At 43.3% G+C, this 13,861-nt stretch overlaps 1 protein-coding gene across 1 annotated transcript; it reads right to left on the bottom strand.

The window, feature by feature from the left end:
• Window positions 1-12,344: 12,344 nt before the first annotated feature.
• Window positions 12,345-13,331, bottom strand: LOC134565708 (putative tyrosine carboxypeptidase MATCAP2). Its single transcript, XM_063425349.1, has one exon. The coding sequence runs from the start codon at window positions 13,329-13,331 to the stop codon at window positions 12,345-12,347; it is 987 nt and encodes a 328-aa protein (XP_063281419.1).
• Between the last annotated feature and the right edge of the window lie 530 nt (window positions 13,332-13,861).

The following is a 13,861-nucleotide window of genomic DNA, read 5'->3' as shown; positions in this document are numbered from 1 at the left end:
ACATCCCAAAAAGAAATAATATATGCTCATGGGTTCGAGACATTTCCAAAGTCACCGGACCTCTTCTTAGCACAACCTTTTCCAGCAAAATGGACCCTATTAAATTTCATGATTCCCACACAGTAGAAGAGAAAATCTTACTGTTTAATTCAGTGATCGTAGAATCAATAGAACTTCTAGCCCCCTTGAAAAAAACTTGTCTAGTAAGACAAGCAGATAAAAACCCTCCCTGGTTTAATCAGGCGACCAGGGAGATGAAATGGCGATGTCGAGCAGCTGAAAAACGGTGGAGAAAAGATTACAATACCGACCTTAAATTGGAATATTTAAAATCTTTAAAATTATATAAATCTAGTATTAAAAATACGAAAAAACAATATTTCACAGATAAGATTACAAAAGCGAAAAACTCAGCGGCAGAGCTTTTTCGCACAACAAACCTCCTAGCAAATCCTAACTGTTCGCTTCCTCAAGAAGAAACATCTCAAAAGTTTTGTGAATCCCTTTCTCACTTTTTTAAACAAAAAATTGATCTAATCAGGAGCAACATAGTGGTGGAACCTGATGCAGAAACTTTTACACCCTATGATGGCTCGATGTTCTCGAATTTTAAACCCGTTAGTTCATCTGAGATTCTGTTCATTCTCAAGTCTCTCAGGGCATCGTCCTCATCGCTGGATCCCTGCACTGCTCAGCTGGTGAAGGATGCCGCTGATGCTTTGGCCCCCTATATTGCAGACATTGTTAGTATGTCATTTGCCACCGGAGTTGTTCCTGGCATTCTGAAGCAGGCTGTGGTTATCCCTCTGCTGAAGACACCAACTGTGCCACGCTCCGAGTTGAGCAACAATCGACCTATTTCCACCTTGCCTTTTTTGGCCAAGATCATCGAGAGAGCGGCGGTATGGCAAATTCAGCCTCACCTGGAATCTAATCACATTCTGGATGACTTCCAATCGGGATTTCGACCTGGTAGAGGGACAGAAACTGCCCTGGTTAAAGTCCACGACGATCTCCTGTGGGCTTTGGACAGAGGGGAGGAAATTGCCCTGGTACTCCTGGATTTATCGGCGGCCTTCGATACCATCGATCATGATAGATTGACAGAGAGGCTACTTACTGTGGCTGGTGTGGATGACAGGGCGCTAGCTTGGGTGACCTCGTTTCTCCACGACAGGGTTCAAAGGGTAAAATTGGGGACATTTTACTCCTCTAACATCTCCCTGACGTGTGGAGTCCCCCAGGGTTCGGCTTTATCTCCAATCCTGTTTAACATCTATATGAGGCCACTGACCCATATCATCCGCCGCCACATGCTTCCCTATCATATCTATGCCGACGATACCCAGTTGTACTTTCGCCTGGCCAAGAAAAAGGAGGATCAAATCAATCTTTCTTCATGCCTACAGGATATCCAGTCGTGGATGGGAGCCAATTATTTAAAACTTAATGGCTCCAAAACTGAATGCATCATCTTCAGTAACCAGGAGGTGAATAGTATCTTTCCCTCATGGCCGGACTCGTTTTCTCCATCTCCGAGTCCTGCCACTAAGGTCAGAGATCTGGGAGTCATTCTCGATTCCAGGTTGACACTGAAGCCTCAGATTAATCAGGTGGTAAGCTCTTGCCACTACCACCTGAAGCTTCTGAGGTCTATTTTCAGATTCATTGCCCCCTCCGATCAAATCTCGGTGGTCAACGCCATCATCAGTAGCCGATTGGACTACTGCAATGCTCTGTACATTGGACTGCCTCAGAACATCATACACAAGCTACAGTTGATACAGAACGCAGCTGCAAGGCTACTTACGGGTGTGGCCCGTAATGACCATATCACTCCATCATTAAGAGCCTTGCACTGGTTGCCCGTTCGTGAACGGGTTCTGTTTAAAAATGGTTGTTTGGTATATAAGGCAGTCCATGGTATGGGACCAGACTATCTGAAGGATAAATTCACACGCTATACTCCCAGTCGATCCTTGAGATCGGCTGATTTAGCCTTATTGAAGATTCCAAATTTTAAAAAGAAAAAGTGCGGAGGGAGAACGAGTGATGTTCAGGGAGCGCAATTTTGGAACTCCCTGCCTCTGACATTAAGACTTGAGAATGATCTACTGAAGTTTCGCCGGAGCTTAAAAACTGTTTTATTTGCTCAGGCGTATGGGATGACATGAAACTTTTAACCTGGTTCAAATGCATGTGATTATAATGCTGTTGTTTGCTGGATATTGTTTTGTCTGTTTTATTGCTGGTATGCGCATCGAGACCCTATGGGTAATAAGACTGCGTTTCTTAAGAATTTTTAATAAATAAATAAATAAATAAATATTATTGTGCATTTTCTATAAATGTTGTTCTTTATGGTAGCACTACCTCTGAGAAATGCATTTTCTGAGTGTGCTCCCAAATCCTTTTTTCTGTGTATAGTTGGAATCCAGACAAGATGTCTTCTGAGTTGAGCAGCCCACTCCTCCACTATAGGTGCCCATTTGTAGGTGATCACAGCAAAGCATATATTTGAGGAGAGTGTCTGGAAGCAGTTTAAGCAGTAAGTATTGGCGTTAGCATGTTTATCTCCCATGTTAAACCTAGTGTTGAACACACCAATATTGGGATACTGTGATGTAGTGGTGGGCTTAACATGATATGGTCATATGGTGGAACTGAATCTGCATATTTGTTTGCTAAGATAGGTGATTTTAACCCCTTAAGGACACATGACATGTGTGACATGTCATGATTCCCTTTTATTCCAGAAGTTTGGTCCTTAAGGGGTTAAGTAGTCTTGTAAAATGTAACTGTATTTGTTTGAATGTGCTCTGTTCCTTAATCTGTATATTGTATATATTTTGATCTTTGCAGCAGTACCGTACTACTGAGGAATGCATGTTCTGGGTGTGATCCTAGTGCCCTTATTTTGGGGCTAATGAGTAAGCATTAGAGCGGAAATGTTTGGCTGAGATGTGCCCATTGCTGATATAGTTACATAGTGATCTATGTTGAAAAAAATACTTACGTTCACGAAGGAAGAGTGGCATTTCTGTCTTAGCCATACCTTCAGTAGGGGTCGAGCTGTGGATGGCCATGGACTCTTATTTAGTGTTAAAGCGGCTCTGTCACTGTCTACAAATTATGCAAAGACCCTAGACAGGGTAGCTAGGAATTGTAGGTATTCCTTACCTGAACATGTCACCTTCCTCCTTGCATGCAAGAGAATACACTATTGAAGTCTATGGAGACTAATATCCTCCATAGAAAGAGCTTTAGCAAGATCATCCATAGAAAGAGCTTTATTTACCTACAGCTGCCATTTGTGGGGGACTGCAGCACAAAATCACAGACCAGTGAGAAAGGTGTTTAACCCCTTAAGGACCAAACTTCTGAAATAAAAGGGAATAATGACATGTCAGGCACGTCATGTGTCCTTAAGGGGTTAAATACATGACACTCCCATATACAATTAGATAATTCCTCTTCTGTGCATGGGAGATAATTGGATCAGGAACTGTACTAATCTAATCCAATTATCTCCAAGCACAGAAAAAACATGCACTACAACAACACCCCAAAAGTACCCCTAAAACACATATCCCCTGATAGCCCCAATCTGCGGTACCGACATTTCCAAAAATCACCCAGATCGATTCAGGGGTTCGGGATTTTCATGGACGTCATAATTTGACCGACCGTGCACATGGTCCTATGCCCAAAACAGTTCCATGAAATCAGTCGGTCAACTTCGGTAGTCTTTTACAGGTTTCCCTGCAGGGCCCATAGTCTGTGGGCAGGAGGCTGGCAAGCAAGCTCCTCCAAGAGCTCGTGGCAAACTCACGTGGGAAGGGGAGTTTGTCACAAGGCTGCTGTTGAAAAAGACTGTGTGTTTATTTAAAGGAGCACAATACGACGATACTTAAACAAAATGAGCTGCATGGTTGAGTTGCGAGAAAGAAGCCTTAACTGCGCCAATGCCACAAAAAAGCCTGGTTACAATATATGCTTCCAAGCTTCTGGCACACTGTAATTTGGAGTGATGAGACCAAAATAGAGCTTTATGGTCACAACCATAAATGCTATGTTTGGAGAGGGGTCAACATGGCCTATAGTTAAAAGAATACATTCCCCACTGTGATCCATGATGTTGGCTCACTGATGTTTTGGGAGTGTCTAAGCTCTAAAGGCACAGGGAATCTTGTGAAAATTGATGGCAAGATGAATGCAGCATGTTATCAGAAAATACTGGCATACAATTTGCATTAATCTGCACGAAGGCTGCACATGGGATGTTCTTGGACTTTGCAGCATGACAATGACCCTAAGCACAAGGCCAAGTTGACCCTCCAGTGGTTACAGCAGAAAACGTTGAAGGTTCTGGAGTGGCCATCACAGTCCCCTGACCTTAATATCATCGAGCCTCTCTGGGGAGATCTCAGATGTGCGGTTCATGGAAGACGACCAAAGACTTTGCATAACTTGGAGGCATTTGCCAAGATGAATGGCATATATTACTTGCAAGAATTTGGGTCCACCTCATAGACAACTATTACAAAAGACTGCACAATGTCATTGATGCTCAAGGGGGCAATACACAGTATTAAGAACTAAGGGTGTACAGACTTTTGAACAGGGTCATTTGTGTCAGATTGTGCCATTCTGTTATAACGTACAGTTGAATATGAATACCATAAGAAATAAATGTGTTTTGCCTACTCATTCATGTTTTATTTAAAAATGGTACATATATTACCAATTTTCCAAGGGTATGCAAACCTTTAAGCACAACTGTATGTGCTTGTAATGTATTTAATTACATTTCCCCTCATATCCTCTTTTATCCATTGGCAGTGGGTGAGAAGTATTTAATGGGAACAGTGTACCTGGCCTCTGACTTTAGACCCAGACCTGCAACCTGCAACTGTGTCTGTCCCTTCTCCAAGCCACCAGCGATCTCCAAGAGATACTGCAGCAACCTGGTACCTTATGGCTACTTACCTAGTATCCTGAGCTTCCCCTGCAATATCAACCAATAACTGGATAACGTGATGAATAGCACTTACCACCATGTACCCTAACACTAGACAAGACTGATTGTTGGGACAAGACAACCAAGGTTTATTGAACAACATGCAGTGTATTTATACAGTACAAGGTGTTAAGGAAGGACGTGAGAAACATGTAACACAGTGCGAGGACCTGGTGGGAGACTGCAGTGAGACAGAGGGAACCAACAGTGCTGGGAACATACACTCCCCAGGTACCATTAGGTCTGGGCTAAGCTGGAAAAATGGCTAAGGAGGAAAGGTCCTTCTGTGTATAGTAGGGGATAAGAAAAAAAAAAAACGTGAGCAGCCTGTACAGGACAGGAGCTCCCTCAAACTAAGGACACCACTGGATAACAGTGGCGTAGTGTAGTTTGTCGTACGACCACAGGGGTTGTTACCCTTAGCGCAAAATTTCGAAAGAAAAGAAAATACAAATCTCCAAATGTTTGAGCATTCTACACAGTTTTTCAACATGATGGGCAAATAATTGTTGCCACGTAACATTTGTCTTGCTAATTACAGCCACACTGTCGTCATGTAATTCTTTTCCGTGAATAATATATTTCATATCAACAGCATGATATTCTGTTTGAAGACACCGCTGGTATCATATTGGTAGACTGGTAACGGGCGCCTTCATAGCCTTGCTCCTGCTTCCCTACCTGCCTCATTTCCGTGATAGTTTTGTTGCGGAATCTTTAAAATCCATGTGGCGGAACCAGCCCCGCCACTTGTACCTGGAGAGGACTGCCAGCCTCTTGCCCTGCGACTATGGCCCTGGGATGTATTGCCCTTCTAGGAACTGATTTGGGCATCTTGTATTGTATTATGCTGCTACTGGCCCTTTAAGAACCATCTGGGGACATACTGTGGAGTTACTGGGTGGCCACCATTTCATGTATCAGAGGCACATGGTGAGAACAATGGATGGCGGCCATTTTAACTCACAGACACTGTTGTGACTTTTCTACACAGTGCCATCTCGCCGGTATTTGGTGCACAAAGACATTGTGCAGTAGTTTTAAACTATACAACAGGGGACACATTATACAGTAATTCTTTTTTATATAATCTGTATATGTTCTGCGGAATCTGCATTAAACATTCCAAACTACTGAACGGATCTGGGTGAATTTTGGATATGTGGTTTATATGGGGTTATTGCATGTTTTGGTGTCCCTGTGATATGTTTTATAAAACTGTATTCCTCTGCCTGTGATAATGATATTACCCATTGTGTTCAGTAATCATATCACAGGCAGAGGGGAGGATTTTGTGTGGGAGTGCCTGTGTGTATTGTACGGATTGATTGGTTGTTCTGTAAAACCCGGGGGGAGTACTATGTTTGTGGATTGTGAATAAAAGAGACTGTATGTGCCAGTACAGTCAGGTTCTGCTTGACCTCAAAACAAAGTGTTGTCTCGTTATTGGGGGAATTGGATTGTATGCTGATTGCCAGGAGTGTAAGCTGATTGTATGCTTTTCCTGTTCAGCTGTTTACAGCATTCAATGCTTGAGAGCATTCGTATGCTTCTCCGGTTCGGTGGTTGTGGTGTCTGCTGCAGTGCTTGGAGTCCTCAGGAAGCGCTAGGAGCATCCTTCAATGGAGGTACCCAGTCGGGGTGCCCATCGATCCATTACAATCCGCATCACGACTAAAGACTATGACTATAAAGACTACGACTATAGACTATACAAATGGTGGATTTTAAGAATTCCGCAACTCTCAGTGTCCCACATGTGACCGAGACGGGTAGGGAAGGAGGAGCAAGGCTATCTAGTTGCATGTTAAAGGGAAGTTGTAAAAATTCATGGGTTAGTGGGCGCAATACCTGCCTTAACCTGGGTGCTGGTAACCCACACTACGCCACTACTTGTATAAGGAATACCCTCAGCTAGTATTCCTGTTAATGAGTCGGAGCAACCTACTGCATAGTGTTAGCAAGTATACAGGGCCTTTGCTATCTGAAGACAGTACAGGCAGTTGCCTTAGGCTTAGGGCACTCCAGCAGAGGTCACTATCTCTGAAGACTACAAGGATAGGGATTCGCAGACAGCAGTTAAATACAGGCTGCTTGATTAGAGAACATCCGGGGGCATTAACGCTGCTAAGAGGAAGGGGCGGGGCTTTCAGAGTGCAGGGTGAGAGAGAGGAGGGACCTGGCACTCAAAGCAGCTGTTAGAGATGTATGCAGCCAGTAACTGACACACCTCCTACTGCTGGACTCCAAGTAAGAATAACAGTGACAGAAATAATTAGCTTCCAAGATTCTGTTTCTTCTTTTATAATTCCTCTACAAACTTTTTAAAAGGCCAAAACTAGCCTACCACAGCCCTCTCTACTCCATCTCCCACTATCCTACCACTGCCCTTTCTACTCAAACTCCCACTATTCTGCCACTGCCAACTCCACTCCAACTCCCACTATCCTACCACTGCTCTCTCTCTACTGCAACTCACACCATCCTGCCACAACCCTCTCTACTCCACCTCCCACTATCCTACCACTGCCCTCTGTCTCTACTGCAACTCACACCATCCTGCCACAACCCTCTCTACTCCACCTCCCACTATCCTACCACTACCCTTTCTACTCAAACTCCCACTATTCTGCAACTGCCAACTCCCACTATCCTACCACTGCTCTCTCTCTCTACTGCAACTCACACCATCCTGCCACAACCCTCTCTACTCCACTTCCCACTATCCTACCACTACCCTTTCTACTCAAACTCCCACTATTCTGCAACTGCCAACTCCACTCCAACTCCCACTATCCTACCACTGCTCTCTCTCTCTACTGCAACTCACACCATCCTGCCACAACCCTCTCTACTCCACCTCCCACTATCCTACCACTTCAACTCAAACTCCCACTATCCTGCCACTGCCCTCTCTACTCCAACTTCCACTATCCTACCAATGCCACCTCTATTACAAGTCCCACTATCCTGCCACTGACCACTCCTGTCGTTTTCCTTGAGAAGGTCCCAGGGGAAGGGGGTTGAAAAAAAATTAATCTTTTCCTGCTTAGCTAAAAATTGGTGTGCCATCCCTGCAAGTACCCGCGACATTACTAGCTGAGTTTGGTGCTCTATGGTTGGATAGTGCTATCCACAGAGCCTCCGGAAAGCTACAGGACTTTTACCGCTGCGTACTAGGAGCCTCTGTGGAAGAGGTGTTCTCACAGTGAGCTACACTTAGCAGGGTTACCCAGTCAGAGAGCTGTGAGATGTTAAATTAGATTTTAAACTTTAAAAGAAGCACGCAATTAACACTTTCAGTCCTGCCACTTAAAATGCAGTACTCCTTGGTAACCTACATCACTTCCACTCAACGTTAAGCCCTTGTCCACATAAGTTTGTGCTACATAGAGTTAACACTTAAAGTTCCAAAATCCAGCTGGAGGTTCTAATTTTATTTCTTTATATTATTAATGTGTGTGTTTTTTTAAATATATTAGTATAAATATATATCTCCATATATTCAAACATTAATCCATATACAGACACAGTTATTTAGGACTTGAAATATTTATTTAGTTGTGCAAGTAAAATATTTTTTGTGGAAGAGCACTCTGGGCATTGGAAGATGGCAGGCACTCATAAGCATTTACACAATCTTTGTCCAGGTCCCAGTCCTCAGTCAACATTCAATTTCTTCTTCTCACAGGTTTATGCAGGTTCACATGAATCCTTATCCATAACATACAGTAATTCCTAAAAGCTTCTATTGAGTAGTCTACAGTTCTGCATTATCATGTTTTGTGCCAGAATTCATGGGAGCCACTGTCCTAGACAGGGAAATATATTAGTTAATAGCAAATATGGTACTAGGCATTCTCATAAAGTTTGATTATTTTTTTAAAACTGATTTATTTATAATATCTAAACAGGTTATTAAGTTTGCCGCGTATATTTCTCTATATTTCGTATATAGTAAAATGTATGTTAGCCAGGGTAGGTGTGCTAAGGTCTGTACAAAAAGAAGTGATTTACCTCCTCAGTAGCAGAGAATTAAGCAGTGAGACTGCAGGGACATGAGCTATACAGCAAAACTGCTTCATAAAAGGAAAACTGTAGTGTGAGAAGTGTGACAGTATAGGTGTGAAAATATAATTTAGGTATCCGGGCCCCCTGCCCCTGTGAAAAAGGTAATTTACTTACCTTTTTCCAGCGCCACGCCGGTTTTCTAGCAGTTGGCTCAGCCTCCTTGGCTGACATCAACAAGTTTGATGATCTCAGGCAATCCAAAACGCAGAGCTGCACCAATCCGCATCTCCTCATAAAGATACATTAAATCACTGCATCTGTTTGAGGAACGCTCAGCATCTCCATGTAGGGCGTGGGGACGCTGAACGTCAGTGCTGCACATTGTCTCTGTGTGACTGCCATTAGAGGTGTTCCTAGGTTAGTGCAACAAAGTCCAAATATTTTTATTTAGTATTGGCTCACAAATATAACCATGCCAAATATACTGTATTTCTCAGGTTTTGATTTTTAGATAAATGTGCAAAGTTCACAGCTGACAAATTCTTAGACTGTCTCTTTAAACCGAGAACCCTGCTGGGATTTGCTATGCACCAGTATCCAGGGTCTGATCTGAGACACTTGATGAATTGCTTTTGTATGGGAATAGGATAAGGAAATTATACATGGTTTACACTATGTATACGTGTTTTTCCCGTTTAAAGGGACACTCCAGGCACCCAGACAACTTCTGCCCATTGGAGTGGTCTGGGTGCCAACTCCCACTACACTAAACCCTGCAAGTGTAATTATTGCAGTTTTTATAAACTGCAATAATTACCTTGCAGGGTTGAGTCCTCCCCTAGTGGCTGTCTACTAGACAGCCACTAGAGGGCACTTCCGGGATCATAGCACAGATTATCTGTGCTAGAGCGTTGCTGGACGTCCTTGCGCTATGTGAGGACCTCCAGCGTCGCTAAAATCCCCATAGGGCTGACGTAATGAAGGGGAGGAGCGGCGGCGAAGGAAGAAGCAGCAACGTGGGACATGTCGCTGCCTCTAAATTTTCACCCCTTCAGCAACCGGGGACTGGGAGGTGAGAGGGAGAGGGGTCCTGCAGTGCCAGGAAAACGGATTGTTTTCCTGGCACTGGAGAGTCCCTTTAAGGTATTTTACATGTAAGATATCTGTGAGATTGTAAATATATTTATATATATATATATATATATCTGCTGGCTTACCTGGATGTGTCTGAATTTCCAGATTTCCTCTTCCTTTCTATGGCATGTTCTAACCTGATGGCAAACTGAAAGAAGAAAAAAAAAAAAGCCAAGATACAATAACAGTCAAATAATATACACAACAAAAAAAGCAACAAGGTTAAGAAAAAGGTTCAATGGACATAGTAAGCAACCATTATAAAAGAAATGATGCCCTTTGAAAGAGAGGTAGATGTAGGAAATGTACTTACTGAGTAGTTACAAGGGTGGGTTTCAGTGGCTCCAGGGTTTGCAGGATGGTGGAATTGTGACAATATTCTGAGAAACTTTATGCTGCACTATGTAAATCTGTCTGATGTTCTAACACTCACAGCTTAATGACAAGTGTATTTAGTAAAGTTTGTTGACTTGCATTGTCCTCTCCAGAAGCATCTTATACTGGTTCTTGTCCTTATTTGCACCAGAAGAAGTGCAATTGCACCAATATATCAGTTAGCTAGTTTTATATACCGTATTTATCGGCGTATAACACGCACCGGCGTATAACACGCACCTCATTTTTAGAAAGAAATTCCAGGAAATTTCCCCCCTCATCCCATAGTATTCCCCCCTCATCCCATAGTGTTCCCCCTCATCCCATAGTGTTCCCCCTCATCCCATAGTGTTCCCCCTCATCCCATAGTGTTCCCCCCTTACCATAGTATTTCCCCCCCTCCCATAGTATTCTCCCCCCCTCCTCTCCCATAGTATTCTCCCCCCTCCTCTCCCATAGTATTCTCCCCCCCTCCTCTCCCATAGTATTCTCCCCCCCTCCTCTCCCATAGTATTCTCCCCCTCCCCTCCCATAGTATTCTCCTTCCCTCCCCTCCCATCCCATAGTATTCTCCCCCCCTCCCCTCCCATAGTATTCTCCCCCCCTCCCCTCCCATAGTATTCTCCCCCCTCCCCTCCCATAGTATTCTCCCCCTCCCCTCCCCTCCCATAGTATTCTCCCCCTCCCCTCCCCTCCCATAGTATTCTCCACCTCCCCTCCCATAGTATTCTCCCCCTCCCCTCCCATAGTATTCTCCCCCTCCCCTCCCATAGTGTTCTCCCCCCTCCCCTCCCATAGTGTTCTCCCCCCCTCCCCTCCCATAGTGTTCTCCCCCCCTCCCCTCCCATAGTGTTCTCCCCCCCTCCCCTCCCATAGTGTACTCCCCCCCCTCCCCTCCCATAGTGTACTCCCCCCCCCTCCCCTCCCATAGTGTACTCCCCCCCTCCCCTTCCCTCCCCCCCCTCCCCTCCCATAATTACTTACCTGTCCTGAAGCGTGGGCCGGCTTCACAGCTTGCACCGCGGTACAGGAACTTTAATTTCAGGGGAAAAAAGTGCGTGTTATACGCCGATAAATACGGTATATATATATATATATATATATATATATATATATATAGGATGGATTGATAGATAGTTATATATGTATATATTTTTGCCTCCAAATTGTGTTTTTAATGTGGATTTTTAAATAAATGTGCAAAGTTCTCACCTGACAATTTCTTAGACTGTTTCTTTAAACAGAGAACACTGCTGTTATTTGCAATACACCAATATCCAGGGTCTGATCTGAGCCACGTTGTGAGTTGCTTTCATATAGAGATAGGATAAGGGGATTACTTTTTATATTACAATTCACTGATTTGCACTATGTATATGTGTTGTTGTTTTTTTTTCATGTTTTAAGGTTTTCTTTATGGAAGATATCTGTGAGATTGTAACTCTATATACACTTAGCTGATGGCTTACCTGTATGAAGTTGAATTTCCAGATTTCCTCCTCTTTTCTCTGGCATGCTCTAACCTGATGGCAGGCTGGAGAAAAAGGAAAATAATCGGGGGATAAGACACAATGAAGTCAAGTATAATACAGGAAAAAAAGTACAAGGTAAAGCAAAAGAAAGAGATAGCAGACATAGTAAGATGCCATTATAAAAGAAAAGACACTATTAGAAAAAGAGGTAAATGTAGATAATATACTTACTGAGTGGTTATGAGGGTGGGATTCGATGATTGGTGGTAGGCAGCTAGGGTTTGCAGGATGGTGGTATTGGAAATCTGCCCGATGGCCTTAACACTCAAAGCTCAATCGACAAGCGTTCTTAGCGAAGCGTCGGTTAGTTTGTTGACTTGCATTATCTTCTCCAGACGCATCATGTACCGGTTCCTGTCCTTGAGAAACTGAGGGATCCTTGGATTACTGATCACTGCAATCTTTTTTAGACGGTTTATATCTGCATAGGAAACCTTTCCCATTGCCATTAAAAGCTTGAAATCTATGGTATGCCTGTGCCTTAGGATGTGTAGAACACCTTCAAGGTATACTTGATCCTTGGTACAACATCCTGGCTGTGCTGTGTCTGTCAGGCCCCTCTTTGCTCGGACACAATAATACCACCTGGCTTCTGGGTCTTTGATAAATATTTTCAAATGCTCAAATAGTTCACTGAAGGACATTAAGCTTGCTTGGTAGATGGTATAGTACAGGAGGGCAACTCTGCACAAATCGGGATCAGGATGAAATATAAGGCTGTGGATGGTTGCCAGTCCTTCTTCAGTTGGGTTTGCTGGCTTCAGTCCATATTTTACTCTACCATTGCTGTTATTCCATGGCTGTTTACTGTTGTTGACCGTTCTAAAATAATGAGTTCCAATCTCATGTCTCAGTGTCCCTTGTAGCCACAGTTCTCGTGCCATAGAGACATTGATTGTCATTGTTGGTTTCCTTTTCACAGTTCCCATAGAGGCTTGTGAAACTACATCTTCAGTGAGATTAACAGCAATCTCCCCTTGACAACCTTCAGCTTCCATGTATTTGCGTGCTTGCTGATGGATCTGCTTTGTTGATAGAAGATTGCCTCCTGTAGCTTTTTCATAGTGTTCATAATTTTTATATTTCTTGAGTGTATTTTGTATTATACCAATGGCCACTTGAAGAAATCTGTTAGAAGCATGGCTGTTCTGAGCTGAGGCAGATGGCAGAGGAGTTTTTGCATATTCAAACTGAGGGTTGTACATAAAGTTTGATTTGAAAAATGTATCCTTCTCTTTTTGCAAATTTGAAGGCTTCATTACAGTCGGATTAAAATACTCCTTCTTATTAATTTGTTCCTTCTCTGGAGGTGTGGGGACCAGCGACACTTTACCTTCAGTCAAGCTGGGTTGAAAATGTTCCATCTCAGAAACTATTTTTGGTGAATTTGTGGGCACTTCCTGTTTTTTATTGACTGGCTGTTTCTTTGAGCTGTTAATACTGGGGTTCCCTTTGTTGGAGTTAGGACCCACAAGGTTCTTTTTGGCAGAAGGTGGTGGTGTAGAGACCAGCGACATTTTACCTTGAGTCAAGCTGGGTAAGACATGTCTCTTCTCAGAATCGATTTTTGTTCTTTTTTTGAGCAGTTTTTGTCTCTCATTGACTGAAATAATCTTTAAGCAGTTACTAGAGTCCCTTGTGTTGGAGGTAGGACCTGAAAGGATTTTCTTGGCAGTAAGTGGCAATGTGGAGACCTGCAACACTTTACCTTCAGTCGAGCTGGAGAAGACATGTTTCCTCTCAGAATCCAGTTTTGGTTTGTTTGCGAGCACTTTCTGGCTTACATTAA

The sequence above is a fragment of the Pelobates fuscus genome, chromosome 6 (assembly GCF_036172605.1).
Source record: "Pelobates fuscus isolate aPelFus1 chromosome 6, aPelFus1.pri, whole genome shotgun sequence".
NCBI lineage: Eukaryota > Metazoa > Chordata > Amphibia > Anura > Pelobatidae > Pelobates > Pelobates fuscus.
This window is presented reverse-complemented; position numbering and strand designations above follow the sequence as displayed.

Excerpts from the sequence above, each read along its gene's own strand:
- LOC134565708 (XM_063425349.1), bottom strand. The coding sequence starts at position 13,331 with ATGAAGCCTTCAAATTTGCAAAAAGAGAAGGATACATTTTTCAAATCA.